The sequence below is a fragment of the Lissotriton vulgaris genome, chromosome 8 (genome assembly GCF_964263255.1).
Source record: "Lissotriton vulgaris chromosome 8, aLisVul1.2, whole genome shotgun sequence".
Lineage (NCBI taxonomy): Eukaryota > Metazoa > Chordata > Amphibia > Caudata > Salamandridae > Lissotriton > Lissotriton vulgaris.
In genome coordinates this window covers 1,428,800,703-1,428,822,545 of record NC_141696.1, presented here as the reverse complement: position 1 = coordinate 1,428,822,545, position 21,843 = coordinate 1,428,800,703, and the positions used below count along the sequence as shown (strand labels likewise).

The 21,843-nt window shown below is 41.9% G+C and overlaps 1 protein-coding gene across 4 annotated transcripts in view; it reads right to left on the bottom strand.

Annotated features, from left to right (window-relative positions):
- Positions 1-21,843, bottom strand: part of LOC147698871 (uncharacterized) — a 100,957-nt gene that overhangs the window by 13,934 nt on the left and 65,180 nt on the right. For 2 of the 4 annotated variants that reach the window (XM_086935483.1, XM_086935484.1), the window contains exons 6-7: positions 12,578-12,724; positions 3,329-3,531 (exon numbers count right to left, since the gene is read on the bottom strand). In XM_086935483.1, coding sequence (XP_086791609.1) covers positions 12,582-12,724 — 143 coding nt within the window. In that variant the 3' untranslated portion in view covers positions 3,329-3,531; positions 12,578-12,581. Of the gene's footprint in view, positions 1-3,328; positions 3,532-12,577; positions 12,725-21,843 lie in introns of those variants that run through there. The other 2 variants (XM_086935485.1, XM_086935486.1) reach the window with 1 other exon arrangement.

The following is a 21,843-nucleotide window of genomic DNA, read 5'->3' as shown; positions in this document are numbered from 1 at the left end:
GAGACCGCAGATAGATTCAGGCTCTGCATAGTCCAGGTCATTCAATGGATGCAGGACAACTGTTTGAGACTTAATGGTGATAAATCGGAGGTTATGCTGATAGGGGCTGAGCCGGACATCTGGTCCAACCTTTGGTGGCCAGACAGCCTCGGGAATTGTCCTTCGCCGGTGGACAATGTGAGGAATTTGGGTGTCATATTTGACTCCAAACTTACCTTTGAAACACAAATAAACAACCTCTCCTCAACTGTTTGGTATACACTAAAACTGATCAGGAAATTGTTACCATACATCCCACCAGACACCACTAAAACCCTGGTCACCTTGCTAGCATTATCTAAACTGGATTATGGCTATGCGTTATATGTAGGGCTACGAAAACAGTTGCTACTAAAACTACACAGGCTACAGAACGTGGCAGCCAGGTTGATTCTGAACATCGAAGAACAAGGAGAGTTGGAGGGTCTGTGAACCAAAAAGCCGAGCCTATGAGGTCCTCATTAGAAAACCAAACTTTTGGATTGCACTGAACCAGACCAAGTGGTCACAAGACACTAAGTGTATGATAGATATCCTATCAGCCCACCCACTCGGCGGAGCCTCGTCATGTAGGACGTCGAGAACCAGGATGGTGTGTCCAAGCCCAGATGAGTTGGCTAGACAGCACACAGTTCTGGTTCATACAGTGGAAGTGTCCATGCCACTGGGCGGTGCTGGTAAAGTGCAGTGCAAACAAAAAAGGGTGAATAAGTGATGTTAAAATGGCGGTCGAGGCAAAAGAAAAGCTTTTTATTGATATTCACCAGGACGCCAGATTAAAAAGAGATGTAGAACAGTGTGACAAAATCACTGTTTACTGTGCTGTGTTGTTTAAATAGGCCAACATGTTTCTGCCAACAGGTGAAACTACACCGGCATTCTTCAGGGCCACATATATAAGATGTTGCTACTGCATAGGTACACTCTAATAGTAATATGTAAAGTGAAAAAAACAGACCAAATTATAATAATGGACTGTCAGACTAATGGTGTGGTCATAAAAAATCATAAAACCAGTTGTTTATACGCACAAACCTTAGAAACATAGTTCTGACTTAGGATTCTTTTTAGATCCTTTTAGTCACCTGGGCTTACATGTTTACATTTATTTGTTTGTGCTTAGAGCGGGGCCTCAATCTCCGAGCCGTTGCCGGGTGAGGTGAGGCTTGACTCCCACATATTGCTGGGTAAGTCTTGTTTACTTTTTGCAGAATTTGTATTCAGCAATGTCTGTGGTTTACTCTAAATGCAACCTATATTATATGGATTAGTCGTTCTAATATGGACTGGCCTCGCTGAGTCTTACAATGGTCCTCACGACACGATAAGCTTGTTATGTTTGAAGAACACAGAATAGTTTTTGTCTTTCTGTTTTTGTTCACAGGACTGCATCCTCTATCGACAAATGGTTCAAGAGGATACGGTAGGATGGTCCCTGTGACCACACCATTAGTCTGACAGTCCTTTATTATAATTTGGTCTGTTTTTTTCACTTTACATATTACTATTAGAGTGTACCTATGCAGTAGCAACATCTTATATATGTGGCCCTGAAGAATGCCGGTGTAGTTTCACCTGTTGGCAGAAACATGTTGGCCTATTTAAACAACACAGCACAGTAAACAGTGATTTTGTCACACTGTTCTACATCTCTTTTTAATCTGGCGTCCTGGTGAATATCAATAAAAAGCTTTTCTTTTGCCTCGACCGCCATTTTAACATCACTTATTCACCCTTTTTTGTTTGCACTGCACTTTACCAGCACCGCCCAGTGGCATGGACACTTCCACTGTATGAACCAGAACTGTGTGCTGTCTAGCCAACTCATCTGGGCTTGGACACACCATCCTGGTACTAGACGTCCTACATGACGAGGCTCCGCCGAGTGGGTGGGCTGATAGGATATCTATCATACACTTAGTGTCTTGTGACCACTTGGTCTGTTTCAGTGCAATCCAAAAGTTTGGTTTTCTAATGAGGACCTCATAGGCTCGGCTTTTTGGTTCACAGACCCTCCAACTCTCCTTGTTCTTCGTGGTTTCATTAGGGGTATTTGAGTTTGGACGGTCTATAAATATATTCCCCTTGACCCTCCTTAAATAGTTGTTTTTTTGATTCTGAACATCCCCAAATTCGACCCTGCAGCCCAAAAGATCAGAGGACTACATTGGCTTACGGTAGAAAAAATAATTCAATTCAAATCAGCTTGCCTAGCCTACAAGACACTACATGGTTCTGAGTTACGTTTCTTAAACAACAAACTAAAACCCTATAAACCAATCAGGACGCTAAGATCTAGTAGTGCCAAGCTCCTCATAACCCCAAAATTCAGGTGGGGTGGAGAAGTTTCATGGGCAACACTGATAAAACCTGGAACAAACTTCCGTTCGAACTGAAAAACAGCCCCTCACTGTGGTCCTTCCGAAAAAAACTAAAAACCTGGCTTTTTTCAGCTTAGCCCACGGTGTACCAATTTCACTGTCAGGCAGCTCAATTCAGCGCTCTACAAATCACAAAATCAAATCAAAATCAAATCAAATCACTTTGTTATATTGCTTTGCACCAGGGAGGCATCTTCACAGGTGTTCCGTGGGTGTTCTCATGCAACATCCATGTATTCGTAAAAATTCCCAGATTTACCAGAAGTAGTAGACCTGGGAATGCGCCAAAAACCTTTGCCACCCCAGGTGGGGCACAACAAGGAGAAATATGTTTATTGCTTCTAGTTTCTTTCCTCTTTCAATGTGTGCTGCAAAAATCTTCCAATATGTGCTGCAATTTGCAGCACACATAGAAAGAGGAAAACCCCTCGGCTGATTTTTTTTGTGCAGGAAGCTGTCCCTTCCTGCACATAAACAACCCTACTTACAAGTAGGCACACTTGCAGCATGGCTCAAGTTTGCCTGCATTGGCGCTAGGCAGCCAGGGCACCAGTATTGGGGAAAAGGCAGGAATGTGCCATAATGACTTAAATACAGCGCATTCCTACTCTTTACCCTTCATGCAGTGCAGCAAGGTGACTTGCTGCGAAGCACTGCATGACTTGGCCATAAATATGGCCCTTGATTTGTAGGGCTATTTAGTTCACAGCAGGTGTCAGTAGCAAGTATTTATTCACCTACAGTCTTGGAAGGAATATGAATCCACTGACAATTGTTACCTGACAAGTTGGTATTTTGTTGCATTATGATATGAACATATAAAATAGTAACATGCTTAATACAAGGCAAACCTGTTAAAAAGAAACTATCTCCAGAATATGATTTAAGGAATGAAACTACAATACAGAAACTCAGCACTGCCATTTTATTGCTGTAGACTGAAAACTAGCTATAAAATATGCATTATGGACAAATTGCACGTAAGAAATGTTATGTTAAATGTACATTTCTTAATTGATCCGAACACGCTCTAGCTGAACAAGGTGACCACGATATTACATTCAATCGCTAATTCGTCATGATGAGGCAGCCGGGTAATAAAAGTCCATATCTAAAAATAACGTAAAAAATAATAGTTAGCACTCATCTAAATTTTCACATATCCGACAAATCAAATATGAATGCATGATGCATATTACATAGTTTCTGTCAGTTATCAACATGCTTGGCAGAGGACTAAAGAAAAGAACATGGAATATGCATGACACTGAAAATGAATTTTGAAAACTGCAAATGCAGCAGCAATTGTGCCATGGTTGGGGCTATCACAGTGTCCCATTATTGTGCTGACACTCTAATTTGTCAGAAATCCTTCTGGGACTGGGCTCACACGTGGAAGGAAACAGGGAAATGTATGTAACACACACATATATATAGCACACACATATATATAAATGAAGACACAGACCCCAGGCTGTCGGCAAGGTAGATTTATTGTTGACATATATATATATATATATATATATATATATATATATATATATATATATATATATATATATATATATATATATATATTCACTAAAAAAACCATAGGTTTTAGGCCTTATATAGTTAGGAATTAACATATAAAAAACCATTGAAATTCCTCCTATATAGTTAGCAGGACATTTTATTGACATAAAACCCAATGAAATTCCATATATAGTTAGTTGCAATAACTATATATCGCGCACCCGCAATCCACTGTTCATGATGTCACATATTACATCATTCATGACATGGTCAGTGACATCACTGATGACATCACTGATGACATCATCCAGTGACTGTGTGTTTCTGTAAAGTTTAAATATGTTTTACATATTGAAGAATGAGTGGACGTATAAGTGACTGGATGAAGGATTTAGCAGGTGCGTGACTGACTGAGCGAGTGAATGAATGTGTCTTACTGAATGCATGGGTTAATGACTAAACTGTCTGAAAGTGTGCATCAATATGTCTGTTGTTGTGCAAGCTGCTGCATGTGTTGATCAGTAGCTATATGAGTGGCTATATAGCTTATTGATTGGTTGCCCAAGTATTTGTATGGAAGACTGAGTGTGTGTGTAACTGGCTGGGAGGCGAGTGACTCTGTGCAGATCAATGTGTACTTGTATCAGTAATTGTATAAGAGAGTAATTATGTGTTAGTATATGTTTCAAAAAGTAAGGTGTTCTGTGTTTAACTGTATAGATGAGGAAATCGAAGTGTGATTGATTCTTTACAGGACTGACTAGGTGTGTGAGTAACTCCATGGATGAGTGGCAGTGTGTGAGTGTCTGCATAGGTGTATGAGTGCATATGACAGTGTTGTAATAATGAGTGACTGTATGTACGAGTGATTGTATGGGTGAATGAGTGAATGTGTGCGTAGACATAGGAATCAGTGAGTGCGTATGTAGTAACTGGTATTGGTGTGTCATGATGTCATCAGTGATGTCATTTGAGATGTCATCAGTTATGTCATCAGTGATGTCATTTGAGATGTCATCAGTGATGTCATCAGTGATGTCACTGACCATGTCATGAATGATGTAATATGTGACATCATGAGCAGTGGATTGCGGGTGCGCGATATATAGTTATTGCAACTAACTATATATGGAATTTCATTGGGTTTTATGTCAATAAAATGTCCAGCTAACTATATAGGAGGAATTTCAATGGTTTTTTATATGTTAATTCCTAACTATATAAGGCCTAAAACCTATGGTTTTTTTAGTGAATTTCATTGGTTTTTTAAAGGCTAATTCCTAACTATATATAGTGTATAACCTTTGGTTTTTTCAGTGAATTTCATTGGTTTTTTAAATGCTAATATATATATATATATATATATATATATATATATATATATATATATATATATATATATATATATATATATATATATATTTATTTTTATCATTGGTTTTTTAAAGGCTAATTCCTAACTATATATAGTGTATAACCTTTGGTTTTTTCAGTGGATATATATATATATATATATATATATATATATATATATATATATATATATATATATATATTTTATCATTGGTTTTTTAAAGGCTAATTCCTAACTATATATAGTGTATAACCTTTGGGAGGAATGTGAACTTGTTTATTGATCTGTAAAGGGAGGGTGCTCCTTGAAGTGACAGACTACCTGTGGGTAGTAGCAGAGGCGTTTTGCGCTTTTGTGATTTCTTCCATCTAAACTAGCAATCACAACATTTCGGCTGTTTTCAGGCAGCTGTCTGGGATGAGAGAGGTCCGTGGTTGGTCTCAAGGCTCCCCCAGCTTTATAACAGAAAATCAACCCTGTGGCATGGATTTCACATTGATTCGCGTTATTAGGGGGGAAATATCTTAATCCTTAAGGTAAAATTATGTAATGCTTATTATAGTGCCATGTTCAAAAGGCATGAAATAAGTTACCTTTCCGATTTTTTTGTATACATAAGTCATGGCTTATGAGTGGTTAAGATACTAGTCCATGCTTAAATAAACCATTTAATTAATAATATCCAAACAATAATCAAAAGCGTGAGTGACTTATCGAAGATCTTTTTCTTAAACGGATTGAGAAGGAAGTATCTATGTTATTGTGCTGGCAGAAGAAGCAGTGGAGGTAAAATAATTGTAGAGTTGAGCAAGTCAGTAGCGTGTCATAGGTGGTTAAAAAAGGGAGCAACCATGGGTAAAACTTATTAAAACGAGACCTACAGTAATTTAATGCATGCGTTTTGAAGACTGGGAAGGTATGTACATAAAGAAAGTGTGAGTAGTTACTGTCAGGAAGGGCGACGCGTCATGTTGAAGGTTGGGTGAACAACGCACGTTTGGAAATGCTGTGTTCATCAGCACTTACTGCAACTGGCACAGGTGCTGTTGTGAAGATGCGAACAGAAACAGGCCTTGTTTGTGTCCTAGCGCGGTTCCAGTCCTGCGGTCATGATTTATTTCCACAAGCTGCCTCTCCCCGGTGGCGTGTGCTGTTTGTTACCTGGCTGAGTGTTCGCGGTCTGTCTTGGTGTGCTCTGTGCAGGGGAGGGGGAGTGTGCGCGGCATGCTCCGGGCAGCGGCTCGGCAGTTCCAGTCTGGGAGGCGAATGCGTCGCTCTGCAGCTGCTGCTGTGCCAGGAAGTGCTCGGACTTCGCCGCTGCTGGCTCGCTCTGTGCTATAGACCGAAGCTCACCTGGCTGGATCTCTCTCGGCAGACGGTGTACATAGCGGGTGCCTAGGTGCTCCCCACCCCACGGACAGCCTCCTGCACAATCAACCAGGCCTCCGTCTTCTTTCTTCTCCCCTCGCGGCGGGGGGCGGGTATTCCCGGCCGGCCGCGCTGGGATTGGCCGGCCGGCTCCAGCACTTCCGGGTCGCTGCGGGCAGCGCAGCGGCCCGATTTTAGGCAGGCAGGCGGAGACAAAAACGAGGTGGGCACTTAGCCGCTTCTCTTGCGAATGGGAGGGCTCCCTCCCATCACGGGAGCCCTGCAGAGTCAGCCGCCATCATCCTTCTTCCCCCTTGCGGTGGGGGCGGACATTTCCAGCCGGCCACGCAGCACTTCCGGGTCACCGCGGGCAGCGCGGCGGCCCAATTTCAGGCAGGCGGGGACAGTGCGCGCACGCGTGCGCGCTTATAGATATATAATTGGATTTAAATGCATTTTTCTCAGCAAATACTGGACGGATTTACACCATTTAAAGAAAAGCGTAATCTGCGAACCAGTCTCTTCCATTTTACCAAATTTCAAATAATTCCATTCAGCCGTTCGGGCTGTAGCCGAGTCTAAAGGTCCTATGGAAATTAACATGGGGAAAACACGTTTTGGGACCCCCCTTTTTTCTCAGCCCCCACTTGACGAATCCCCCCCAAATTTTCAGGGAAGGAGCGGAGCGGAGCGAGCCATCTTCTTTGAGAAATTTGCGAAGATTCATCAACCAGGGCCAAAGTTATTCCCAATAGAATGTTGGGGATTTCCTATGTAGCCAATCCTAACTATATATACCTACTGGCTATTGTATATATGTGTACAAATATCTAAATATATTCATGAAGAGTTTCCTGTAAGAGAACCTGGCCGCATCCACCAATCACTGCAGGTGCAGTCCAACCGGTACGGGTCCCGTAGTAAATCTGTCAAAAGTAGTGCCTCACAGTACAGAAGGGCACAGAACAGCACTCAGCGATATTTTATTTTGGCAACGCCTTTCAACCCAAGCAGGTCTTTGTCACCAACAATTAATATACACACACTAGCAACATCTTTGACACCAGTAGCATGAAACTGGAGACTACTTTGATGTGCCAGATATCAAACCTGTCTCAGGCCCCCTAACTTGCTTTGATTTTTCCTGCATTTGCTGTCCCTGGTCCTCTGACACTTGGCCTTGGCCTGGGTATATAAATAAAAACTCCCCTCAATAAGAGTATGATCATGGTTTACCTGTTGATCTTATGGGAACTTTAACATACTTCACTGCCTTCGATCTGATAGCTCCAGGCCTTCTATCCAGAGGCATAACTGAGTGTCAGCTCAAGCTCCATGGCAGGATAGCACATATAGGGCCATATGCATCAACACATTTTCCCATAGACACAGAATGGGCAAAACCCTTTGATGCATCTGGCCCATAATCTTTGCCTCAACCAACAGCTTTTTCTGCCTAGAATTCTGACCTGGGTGTGTATTTGGTCATGGTGACTATCCACCGCCCTCTCACAGAATATCAACCTTACAATGAATGAGACACACCCTCCTGGCCCAGCTAGGTGGGACTGTTTCGAACTAAGAATTCTTCCTAGTTAGTTGGTAAATTCGTGTGTGTGAAGTTGTAAATATAGGTGACTTGCAAGCTTGCAAGTGTTGCAAAGTGCAGTACTTGCAAAGTTTTAAAAGGTCTCTGCCACTGTAAATCATTCCTGGGGCAGCTAAGGGACAGGAAGAGCCATGTATGGTGGTAGAATTTTAAATTCTGTACCTGCATTGTTCCCTGTCTGCCCTTTAGTTCCCTGTCCCAGTTAGACACGGAATCGTTGGCTTGGTTTCCCCTTGCGTTTTACCTTCTGACCTGTTTTAACTGTTTTTGCTGGCTTTAAAGAATCTGGACACTTTACCACTGTTAACCAGTGCTAAAGCGCATATAATTTTTACTTAAAAAATGATAACATTGGTTTATCCACAATTGACATGTTGGATTTACTTATAAGTCCCTTGTGAAGTGCACTACATGTCCCCATGTCCTGTAAATGAAATGGTACCAGTGGGCCAGCAGCACAGATTGTTCCACCCACTTAAGTCGCCTTTAAACTTTTAAAGTAGCCTTTAAATCTGTCTCAGGCCTGCCACTGCAGAGCGGTGTGTGCAGTTTTAAATTGAGATATCAACCTGCCAGGAGAACCTACGTGCCAGGCCCAAACCTTCCTTTTTATTACGTATGGTCACCCCTAAGGTAAGCCCTGGACAGCCCACAGGCTGGTTCAGTGTATTAAAAAGTAGGCAATGTGCTTTTAAGTTTTAAATGTCCTGGTAGTGAAATACTTTTGCCTTATTACATCTTATAGGTAAAGTTTCCAAATGGGAAGAGATGGTACCCCCATATTGCAATTCTGAAAATGCTACATGTAGCAACATTTTGGCATTTTCTTACTTTAACCATTTGGTGCCTTCTGCTTTTCTCTGGAACATATGTCTAAGGTGAGTGTTTTAGATAGAATTAGGGTATCAGCAGCGAACATAAGTATTGGGACCTTTTTGTCTGCAACAGAGGTGTGTCGGTGGAAAATTCTGAGAAGTAATTAACCACGCCGTTTATGAACAGTAACAACACACTGGGGGCCAAAACGCACCCTTGTTGCAAACCCTTTAGGAATTGGGAATTTGGTGGTGGTACTTCCTTGTGATCCCCAGTGAACCTGCGCATAGTTGGATTCGTGCAGTTTGACTACAAACTGTAAAAGCTCAGGGGTAACCCTAGGTCTTTCAATACAGCCCAGAGCTTGTTTCTCGGACTGTATTGAATGCTGCTTTGAGAGCTAAAAAGGCGGCATAAATAGTTCTGCCCGCTAGTAGTACAACACACCAGTAACTTAGAACAAAATAAAAGACTTGGTCGATTGTACTTACGAGGGCCCCAAAACCTGCTTGAATAGGGGATGGTATATTATTCTCTGCCATCCATGTCTGAATTCTGTTCAGGACCAATCTAGCCCTAAACCTTTGTGTGGAATTGATTAGGCTGATTGGCCTAAAGTTACTTGGACTTGAGCAGTCCCCTTTCTTGTAAACAGGTAAAATTTGAGCTCCTCGCCAGGAGTCGGGAATGGAAGTTCCTCTAGCTATCGCATTGGCAAGGATTAAGATATGTTGGAGCCAAGTATCCTTGTCAGATAAGAATAGGTCGGCCAGAATACAATCAGGGCCAGGAGCCCTGCCCTTTGGTACTGAGTTCAGGGTGTTTTCCACTTCGCTAATAGAGAATGATACTGTTACATCTGTGCTTGGAACTAAAAAGGGGGGTGGATTCTCTCCAACTGCAAATTGGTTCTCGAAGAAGGATACCCACTGGTCGGGCGCAATATGATTTGTGGGAATATAGTCTTGACCTCCATTATGCCAATTTACCAACTGCCAAAATGATTGCATATTTTTCATTTTGCTGGCTTGTAAAAGTTCCCTCCACCGTTGTCCATCCTATTCCTTTTTTGTAAAGTTTGCGTAGATTTATGCTCTTTACCTGCTGTTCTAATCTTGTCTACATCTTTGTTTTTGATTACCCGAGAGAGCTGCTTGTATGCTTCCTTGCCGGCCTTATTATCCCAATGGTCGAGCTTTGGTAAAGGTCTCTTTGGTGTTTTGAGGGGTTTGACAAAGAAGTGCCTAATATTTTCGAACATGGTCTTGTGGAGTCGTATGATATTAAGAATGATTTCTCCTTTTTTATTACATTTTTGAAGTCTATCTAATGTACTCAACACCTCTTGTTTCATTTTACCAAGGGAGCTTTCATTCTCAACAATCCGAGACCACTTGACCCTCCTCTTGTCATTACTTAGTATGGCGCCTGCTGTCTCGACAATGGGCAGAGGTATTACATGGCCTGTTACCTTGAGTTTTAACAGTACTGAATTATGGTTGCTTTCGTTCCTTGCACAAACTTCCATATCCAATAAATATGACCAGTTCTCTGTATTAATAAAGATGTTGTCGATACGACTACTTCTCAAGCCATTATTGTATGTGTGGGATCCTAAGCGGGCAGAGGGTGTGCGGCCGTTCACTGCCCTAACTCTCCTTTCTAAGCTGAGCACTTTGAGTTGGAGCGCTGCCTCGGTCCACTTTTTAATTGGTGGTATCTCCACTTGGGGATACCCCACAGAGCATTTTCGTCTGCGCTAAGGTTGCTGTCCTGAGAGTTCAGGGGCTCAAATGTAGCATTAAAATCTCCTACTTTGACTAAGCTATTCCCTTCACTCGTTCTGTCTAAAAAGCTATTGAGCTCAGTGATTGTCTTAGATGATCTACCACCCACCATGTCCCTGGTATTTACATTAACTAAAAGAAGATTGGGGGGGTATTTAGGGCAGATAAGTAAGTAAGTGCTCCGATTTTCATCATTGGCAGCTTCCACAACCAAAAAGAAAATGTGAAAAAAATGTGCACAAATGAATTGAAAGTGTGAAAAGGTAAAATACGCACCACGAATAGTATTTGTGTGCACACCAATTCTGACCCCCTACCGTCAAAGCAAAACATGTCCACTCTTTTTGCTTTCACAAACTAAAAACGAGCTAAACAATCACTGGCACAACCATCAATTTTAATCACTGCCGTGTGTTTGTTCAATTTAAAAACAAGACCTACTGTCATACTCCATCAGTTCTTATGGAAAGCCAAACTGTATCCCACGTGCAGTGGCTGCATTAAGTAGTGTTAGGGAGGGCTTGACCGATAGGAGGTGGGAAAACGGCGCGGAAGGGGTGGGGCGGGCCGCAGGGGACGAGCAACGTCAAGAGCACAGAAGGGAAAAAAGGCACAACAGAGTAGAAAGAAGAGAAAATGAAAAACATCAAAAAGTGGAGAAAAACATAGATAGAAAAGGGAGGAGGAAAAAAGTGCAGGGAGCAAAAGTCAGAAAGCAGAAAACAGAGGAAGAGAGTAGCAGCAGAGACGCTCCCCACTGGACCGCCAGGGTTCAGAGTCTCGAACTCAGGACCTGGCAGGGTCAGGGGGCAACAGCCTCGAAAAAGGTAGATAACACTTTGTACTGCAACTGAAAGCATCCTTGAGTCAGACATACATTCTGAGAAGTTTTCTTTCCTCAAAACATTTCCAACTTTGCATTTGTGACGTACTGTACATCACTCATACAGAGTGGGAAAGGTGCTAAACTACGTCTAAGAAAAATCTATGCTACACATCACACACATACCCTTCCTGTACTGTGGACGGGAGAATACAATGGCCTGTGGCAACCTAAAGCGTGCCAGTGCAGGAGCGGAGAGCAATAGTACCATTACTTAAATCAAATCAAATCAAAAATAGCTTTATTCGAATTCATAATTAAGAATCCATAAAAGCACAAATACATAATCAACGAATAAATACAATCATTAGGAGTTAAACAGGGGCTTCAGTCAATTTATAGATGCTGGATATTGCAAACATATAAATACAGTCATATACAGGTAAAAGGAGCTACAGTTAATTCATTGATGCGCGATATCTTAACATGTTTTTTAAAAACAGCGATATTGCAAACATAATAAAATCATCTTCCAAGTTTTGCATTCTTAATAATGCTGGTCTGCATTGTCTGACTCCCCACCTTTTGAGTACTGGAACTAGGTATTTCTTCCTGATCAATGTAAAATATTTACAGAACAAAATGCAGTGAATAAGAGACTGCTGCGAAGTTCCATCTCATGGGCACAAAATTAATGAGCTAGACCACGTGTTTGCAACGGGGAATTACTTAATAAAACTGTGCTTCACACTGCCTTTAAAGCAACACAATACTACAACTGTTGCTCCTGTGCTGAATTGAGTTAAAACTAGCTTACACAACATTGAAGGCGTGACAAACTGAAAACTAGTCCATTAAACTGATGCCAAACAAATGATACATTACCATATTATTTTTGGTGATAGAAACAGAATGGAACTTCAGGGATACTTGAATCGAAGCAGCATCCTCTTTTATGACACTCCTGTGAGCTGATGGTTGGGAAGCCACAGTCCTTTCTCTCCTTTGGTTTCACTAAACATTTATGCAAATCTGAAAAAAGAAAAATATACATACATGTTACATTATGTAATTTTTACCATCTCTGTGCAATTACACTGCTCATTATTAAACACAGAATGCTTGTATTTATCAGTTCTAGAAACATCTGCAAACAAAACAAAACTACGTAACAGATCACTAAACATTTTTGTATTGCACTACATATACTTTGTGGGTCGTAAGGTGGTGCTTGGCGCTAATCACTTTTCCCACTGTGTTATGAAAGTAGATTTGTCGACAAAAATAATGCTTCAACTGTGTTATATTTTATTTCAGCGTTTAGTGTTGTATTATTTTTATTTTGTGCTTTGTACTGCATTACTGCATTTTGTTATCATTGTATTGTCCTCTGGGTCTTGTTTTGCATTCTGCTTTGACAATTTTTTGAGTTATGCCCTGTGTTTATATTGTATTGCTATTTTACTTTGGGTGACACTATTGTATTCCCTGATTTGCTTTAGAGCTATCAAATCAATGGTGCTACTTTTCGAGACAAAAACTAGGCATTCTTTTAAAGTTCAAGTCACAAACAACCATTTACACTGTCTTATGTGTTAAAATGCCTCTCATTCTGATCTTCAACTATTTAAGACACCAGATGGCCCAAAACTGTGGCAGAGACCGTGGGGTTGTTAGTGTGACCTATTAGGGAAATCTGCCAAACATTGGCAGATTGTCCCTATGGCCGTCCCCACTATTTAGAATGTCTACACATGTACTGTACAAGGGGCTTGGACATGCCGTTGATTGCTGGGGAGAGATAATGTCATGCTGGATACGATTTCCTCTCTCTCTAGTCTTACACACGTTACAGCTATTAAGCTGTATAATCTTCACACAACATAAAAACTGATTTTGACAAACAAAAATGAAAGTGCACTTTGCACACGTCTAGAAAAATTACATAAAAACTGAAGTAACAGCACCTTAAAAGTGTGCTTGGGGATTTGTAGAAACCAAAGAGTTTTAGATTCAATACGTTCGACATGCTAATGAATTAATTACTCTATTTTAACAAAATCATAATAAAGAGTATTGATGAAAATGTTTGCTATATTGGAAATTAACCAACATAATTATTATTGTAAATGGGTCTCACACACAACTGTGCAACAATTAACCACATCGCTGCGGCGGCTATCCTGCCGCAGTTCTAAGTGGGCGGGGCGGGCGCGCGGCGGCCGCATGCTGCTGACAGAACCGCTCCGTCACCAGCCGCGGTTGCGCTGAGCTTGTGACGGAGCGGTTCCGTCATGGCCACGCCCGCTCAATAGAACGCTCAGCGCAGGCGCGGAATTCGCGCCGCGCATGAGCGGCGGGCGGACCATGACGGAACCGCTCCGTCATCAGCACAGCACCACCGCAGCTGATGACGGAGCGGTTCCGTCATCAGCGTTGAAAGGGTTAACATTGAAACCTAACATCTTTGACTTCTCTATTGTAAACTAACATTTGAAACGCAGACACTGTGCGACTTGTTTATGTAAAGTTTTATATTATTGAAACTTTCAGTATAAATACTTCATACTATAACAGTCTTAGATATCTTAAAACAAAAATTATATGTTAGCGTTTGACTATGTTTTATGTGTAAGCACTTTCAAAAATTTAGAGTTGCTGGAGGAGCCAAGATGGCGACCGTAGCGGACGTGTAGGCTCTCGGCTCCGCCGGCCCTTGAGTCCCGCACCGGAATCCTGCTCAATATCCTGAGGTGAATCAACGGCGGGACGTGCGGGAAGATGTGCTGCCAGCGTTCCTCCGAGTCCTCCGCCCGCCCGGTGACCGAAGATATCTGAAGATTGCCTCGCAGCCCTGGACCCCCGCTCACATCGCTGCGCGCCACCAGACCTCGCGGGCTCCGTGACGGCCGGGCTGCTCGCTTGGGGGCCATAGTTGGGGAAGCGCTGCCTCTGCCCGGGACACAGAATGACCTGCACAGGCTGCCAGGGTCTCATTGCACATTGAAATTGTAGCGCGAGTGCGAGGCGGAGACGTGTTGTGTGCGAGACTCCTTTGTTTGGCGCTGACGGAGTATTGTTTGGACCCCATCGCTGCTCTTGCCTGGCATCGGCGAGCCCCCCCTCCGCCCTCGCTTATCAACTAAGTCGATGCGGCTCCCTGCAAGAACCGCTGTCCGAGAGTTGACCCTGGAGGCACCGAGGGATTGTATTGAAAATCAGTCGTGCCTCGCAACCCCTCCCCCCCAGCTCTAGCACTGGATCGTCGACAAGATGGCGATGCCTGCTCACCTGCAAGGTGGGGATGATTGCCCACCCTCGCCTTGGAACTGCGATCCCACGTCCAAGCTGGGGGCTAAATCACATGCATCCTCCCATGATTTGGAACCAAAGGGACCGCAGCCTGCGTGGTCTTATGGAGGTGTTTTAGCTGCTCTGGGTGAACTACGATCAGCGCTGGAACATGACTATCGTACACTGGGTGAGAAGCTTGATGCAATTGTGCTCGATCTGGGGCGGGAGCGGAGGGTCTGTTCCCGACAATGTTTGGATTTGCCCTTGCAGCTGGCTGACTGGGATACAATGTCTCCGAGTGCCCATAGCGAACTTAGTACTGTTATTGCCGGTACTTGTAGCGACTCACGGCCACCCATCAGTCCTGTTGGTGCTACTTTGTTTCCCTCTCGTTCCGAGACTGAATCTCTACCTCACTCAACATCGCCACTGTTTTGGGCACTGGATACATGGTCTCTCGCCCCCTCGCTTGCTCTCTCTTTGGGGATTTCGCTCTCCCTGTTGTGGAACTTTTGCCATCTGGATGTATCGGAGGGACTCTTAATCGAGGACAACGAACTTCTTGGAGGCTGGCGACGTCCATTTTGTGCTCATGTACCTCCCCCTCTCTCATTGCGGCCATTTTGTTTCTTTGTCTCAGAAGGTATTGGCTTTCCATGGAGGGTGGGTATGGGGGGACATCCACGATCGGGCCAGGGCTAGGCGGTTTCTTTAGTGGAATTGACACACCGGCGGGCGGGGACTAGGTTGGGGCTGATTTCTGTCTGATTTGTCTGGACATTTAGAAGTGACTCTCCCCATTTGCCATATTGTTTGCTATTTATATCGTGCTGATGATATTGGGGTGGAGGATGTTTATGGGGCCGGTGATGACCGGGAGTATGTGTAACTGGCCCTCCTCTCGGCCTATTTTTCTTTTATGAGAGTTGTAGATTAGAATACTCTTTTCTTACTCTCTATATTTCAGATGTTATAATTATTCCTTTTTCTTTTCTCTTCTTTCTTCCTTGTCCTATATTTCGGGTTTATTGGGCGACAAACACACTGCTGGGGGGGGGTAGGCCGTAGCCTCTGCATGCGTGTAGGGTGGGGGGTTGGGGGATGGGATTTTCGTTCCTTGATTTCAGTTTCTATGGTGCCTTGATTTTTTCTTTGTATTGTTTCTCCCTCTTTATTCTATCTTGGGTCCGTGTCTGATACAGCTAAGGGGTGGGTGGCGGTGGACACTGGCATGATGTTCGATGTGTAACTCCTGTCGTACAAATTTCGAGCTGCCATGCTGCCTGGAGGGCCTTGACTATTGGGTAATTTGATTGCGTGGTAAACTTGTTGCTACTGTCACTTCTTGCTTGCACGGACTCCACTTTCTTAGACTATTATTTCTGTAAAAAACCAAAATGTCGAACTTTAATAGCTGCAACAAAAACGTAAAACAAACCTTCATTATTCCTGGGACACGGTATCATGATGCTCTACAGTATAACTCTAAATGCTTGCTTATCGTACTGATGTGTTACTGTGTCACCGTATTGCTTGCTTTGGTGCTTCAAACGTATTTGTGGCCGGCCTGTTGGTTGTGGGCCCGTATTTGTTCTTTTACTAATGCACAATAAAGGTTTACAAAAATTAAAAAAAAAAAAATATTTAGAGTTGAACATTTCTATGCAATAATCGTTGACAAAGGTTATAATTCTTTAAATATATGATATGCTTATTACTTTCATTAAGCTTGAATTTAATTATGAGATTCTTTCGCCAAATAAGGAATGCTGACTTTAAATGCATTAAATTGCCTTTTTTCCTCAGGGTTGCATTATTTCATAGTTGAAGAGCTCTTGCTACATTTCTACAAATGTTGCTTTAAAAGTTTACTTTTCATCGCATTCCGAAGCAAATAGTTCCTTTTTCTTTACCTCTTTGTGTGAAAGCATGGGGACTCTTTTCTTACTTCATCCCAAGAAGAGCAACAAAGTAAATGAATTCTGTGTCGACTAATCTGAATATTACCAATTCGTACCTTCTGATTAGAAGAAGAGTCACTTGGTGATCTGCCCATGGTGGTACGACAACAAATGTCACAATTGGACTATTGGAACTATAAAAACTGACTACCCAAGATCGACTCTAAGTCTCTGACCTTCCTTGCTTACTGGCTTTGGACTTCATGCAGACTCCTGAATATCAACACTAACATTATCATCTCCATCTACCTTTACTGGAAGCCTTGATAAACAATCAGCTTGAACATTGCGCCATCCTTGCACAAACTGTGGGGCATATTATCAAGGGATTTAAAAGAAACGCAGAGATAAAATTATCTCCCTATAAGCAACAGGGTGCTAACACGCAAATTAGCATGTTAGCACCCTTTTTCTCTACGCTTCCCCTTGCATCTCTAATGAGATGCAAAGGGGGCGTTCCAGAGAAAAATAATAGGAGAAATGTTGTTAAGTGACATTTCTCCTATTATCAAGGATATCGCTAACCCTGTTAGTGATAAAAAAAGCAGCGCTAATCGCGGTTAGCGCTGCTTTTTTTACACCTGGTGTTTTCCTGACTTAGCCATGATATCCTATGGAAGGTGGATATCATGGCTAAGTTTGTGAGCCCTCATCATCAAGCTAACACCAAATTTCGAGAGATTATCATTGGTTTTCCAGCGATAATCTCTCATTCAGCAGTTAGCGTGAGGATTTTTTATCACTTCTGAGATAAACGTTGCTAATAGCAAGTTATCTCATCGATAATTTCCGGCGATGCTTAGCGCTAAAAAAATTGTTGCAAAGCCTAGTTAGCGATAAATATCACTACTCGTTGGTAATATGCCCCTGTATTTCAAACTGAAAATCTTGCAATCTAGATGCTAGCCTCGCTAACCTTGGTGATCCCTTACCCGCTCCACCCGGAGCCAACACATTCAATAAGGGTTTGTGGTCAGACCTGAGAACAAATTTAGTATCCCATAAATAAGTTCGGAAATATTGTGTAACCCAAACTGCAGCAAGCGCCTCTCTCTTTATTACGGAATAATTCCGCTCAGATGAATTCAAAGGACAAGATGCAAAAGCTATGGTCTTGTCTTCATTACCTTGCCTCTGTAATAAGACTGCCCCCAGACCAATGCTACTTGCATCTACCATCAAAGTAGAAGTACGTTTAATATCAAACGGTGTTAACACTTTAGAATTACACAACTCCTTTTTAATATTGTTAAAACACTTGGTATGTTCACCACTCCAAATGAATCTAACTCCTTTCTTAAGCAAACTCCTCAAAACAGCAGTCTTACATGAAAAATCTCTAACAAACTTTGCATAAAATTCGATCAGACCCATCAAAGACCTCAATTGGTCCTTATCTTCTGGGCAGGGCGCCGATTCAATAGCCAACAACACATTTCTTTTAGGTTTGATACCAAGCACACTAATGGAATAACCTAAATCCTCTATCTCTTGTGCCATAAATGAGCATTTCTCTTTCCTTAACGTTAAACCTGCTACATCTATTCTAGATAATACAGCTCTCAACACATTGTTATGCTCATTAACAGTGTCCCCAAAAATCAGTATGTCATCCTGAAAAAATAACACTTTGTCAATGCCTTTCAGAATTTCTGTGACAAGCCTTTGAAAGACACTGGCAGTGGAAATTTGCCCAAATGGGAGTCTTGTAAATTGAAATGTCCCTTCGCCCGTTTAAAAGCAGTCAAATGTTTTGAATCATCGTGCAACTTAATCTGGTGATATGCAATCTTTAGGTCAAGTTTACTGAAGAACTTCGCTCCTCTTAAAGTTGAGACAAGCTCACCTATATTAGGCAAGGGGAATACATCTGCTATCACACTCTTGTTTAATGATCTGAGATCAACACAGAATCTCATCTTGTTGTCTGCCTTCTGAGAGATAACGACCGGAGAAATCCACATTGAAGCTTCAACCGGCTCGATTAGCATTTCTTCGAGGACCTCTTTCACTTCATCCCTCACTGCTATTGGGACCCTTGACCCAGACGACCCTTCTTGCTTTATGCTGTATGGGAATTGCATTCTCCTTCAACATTATCTTGTGCACAAACCCTTTTAACTCACCCAGTTAATTTCTAAACACATTTTTAGCACTCAATAAAATGTCATTTACATTTAGGTCATCAATGACCATCACTTGTTCATCTGCTCTTGGATTGACTATAATATAGAGGTCGTACTGGTGGATCCAACCCAGAATAGGTGGTCCATCGACCGCCACATAAACTTTCCCAACAATTGATCTGTTTTTGAAGCAAATGTCACTCTCAAAGAATCCCAGACGATCAATTCTTTCTCCTTGAAAACCTGTGGGAGAAATATCACAAGGCAACAGAGACTTTCCACCACACACGTCCTTCAACATTGATTGTGGGATAATAGTCCACTTTAACCCAGAATCTACCATTAAACTAATGATTTTCTTATCAACAACAAAGTCTGCCTTTGGTCTCTTTTCCCTTCTCTCCTGACATGAACTAACTTCTGAATCTTCCACCACCAATAACTTATTGAACTCCCTCTTTAATTCTGAAGCGTCATCCACTATGGCTACCTTAGATTTGCCTTTCGACTTGCACATCTTTGCAAAATGCCCCAATTTTCCACATTTCAAACATTCTTTGTTGTTCGCAAAGCAGAATTTAGCATCTGAAGAGTGTGCAGAACTACCACACTTACTACAGCATTTGTATTGACTCTTATATAAAGTGTTTTTCTTTTGTAGGGTATAACCTTTCTTCCTCACTATGGCAATGGCAGCATTCTCATCTTCACTAACATCACTCAAAACATTCTTTTTTATCAGAAATCTCTCCTATTTTCTGAACTAACCCACTTTTCTGTAACTCTCTCATACACTTTTCGGATTCTTCCACTACTTTTGCCAAATCTATAGCAACTTTTAACGTGGGGTTTTTCGCCGCCCATAACCTCTCTTGGATTTTGCGATTGTTGCACTGAACAATCAATTGATCTCATATCAATTCATCATTTATTTGCCCAAAGTTGCATTTAACTGATAACTCCCTCAGTCTAGCAACAAAATCATCGATTGATTCCTCATCTCTTTGTTTGTTTTTGTAAAACTTGTACCTATTTAACACTAACTTTTCTTATTTTGCAAACCTAGTTTCTAATCTAGGTACTGCTTCTTTGAATTCATCTAATGGAGTCTGACTCCCTGAAGCTAACACATGAGGAAGGTACTTAAATACTCTCTGACCCTCTTTCCCTATTCTTGTCATGAGTAAAGATTTTTTCCTTTTAGCTGAAAATTCTTCGCCATCAATTGCCTCAATATAATTATTGAACATCACAATCCAATCTTCCAATGAGATCAGAGGATTACCCGGTTCGCTTAAAAATTGTGGTGGTAAAGCTACATTTACCTGTTGTGTCATTTTGAAAAAAACAAGTATTATATTAGTGAATGTATATCTTAATACTCGTAAATTACACTCTACTATAATGTATATCCTAATACTTGTAAATTACACTCTACTATAATTTCACAAACAGTAATGTCACTCTTATTTCGCTTTTCCTTTGTTTAAAACAGTATAGCTTACTTTTATGTCCAACCATATGAGTTTTTTACTAGTGTCCTCTTGCAATTGTGTAAAAAATGAGCATTTCACTCAAAATAGGTTTCAAACAAAAAGAATCTCTGTAAAAACAAAAGTACCTCTTTGTAAATGTAATCTCTTCTTTTCGATCGCATATAGGTGAGCGTATCACCGTGTAAAGTGACGTTCCTCACTCCTCGAATACCAGAGCTCCGATGTGCTTATGTTTCTTTCGTGATACTTCAACAAGATGGCCGCTAACGTGACTGACGTGAATGCGTCACTTCAAAGAATCTTCCAATGAGAAGCTATCATGCAATCTCTTTCAGCAGATTCTAATGCGCTTGAAGATAACTGGTGCTCGTTCACTGTGACGCGCATAGCAACGGCATTGGTATGGCCGGCGTGTTGAAGGGTAAACACAGCAGGATACGAGTCAGTTGTAATGCGACGTCAGAACAAACTCCAAATCAGCGCTCACGCTTGGCTCATGAGATAAACGGTAAATTCACTCGGCCTTTACTAATTTCCATTCCTCAACGATTTTAAGATTACATACTACCGTTGTTACAAGCTATGGGTCCTTCCTTCGTTTTTGCCACTACTTTCTATTTCCGATAATTCTTCATCAAGATGAATTCTTCCACTACAAATTTCTTGCTTCCTCTTGACTGGTCAGTCTCAAAGCTCTCGCCAAAATGTTGTAGATGATAACATCTCAGGAACACAGAAAGTATAAAGCATCTGTGTAGTTTATTCGTAGCACAGGAAATAGCAAGTGGCAACAACACTGACCAGTCACCAACTGACCAGATTTGGAATCACAGCTAGGAAAGAACACATTCCTAGAACATTGGTAATGTTCTAACATGGTACCCTTTGCTAACAATATGAAAGACATACTACACTAAAGAGAAAGACAAGAATCCAATTTACAACAAAGTCACACTGCGTCTGGGTGCCACTGGGTCTCACTGAGATCTACAGAGGGGCTTCCATTTGTTGGATGTAATACCCTCACACACCCTTTCAGGTGTCATGCTTCATCATATGGGCTGCTCCTCGTCGGGTCGGCGGTGCAATACCCAATGGGCTCACCTCAAAGAGGGGCACTTTACCAGAGATCTTTTATCCAACTGCAGTTTGGTGAAGTGCGGTTGTGGGGTCAGAAGTGTGTAGACGTGATGGTGAGTTAAAATAAGGCTGGGAGTACCTGAATGCAATTTTATTCTGGGGGTCTCCTGCCTTAATTAAAAAGGAAGATAACT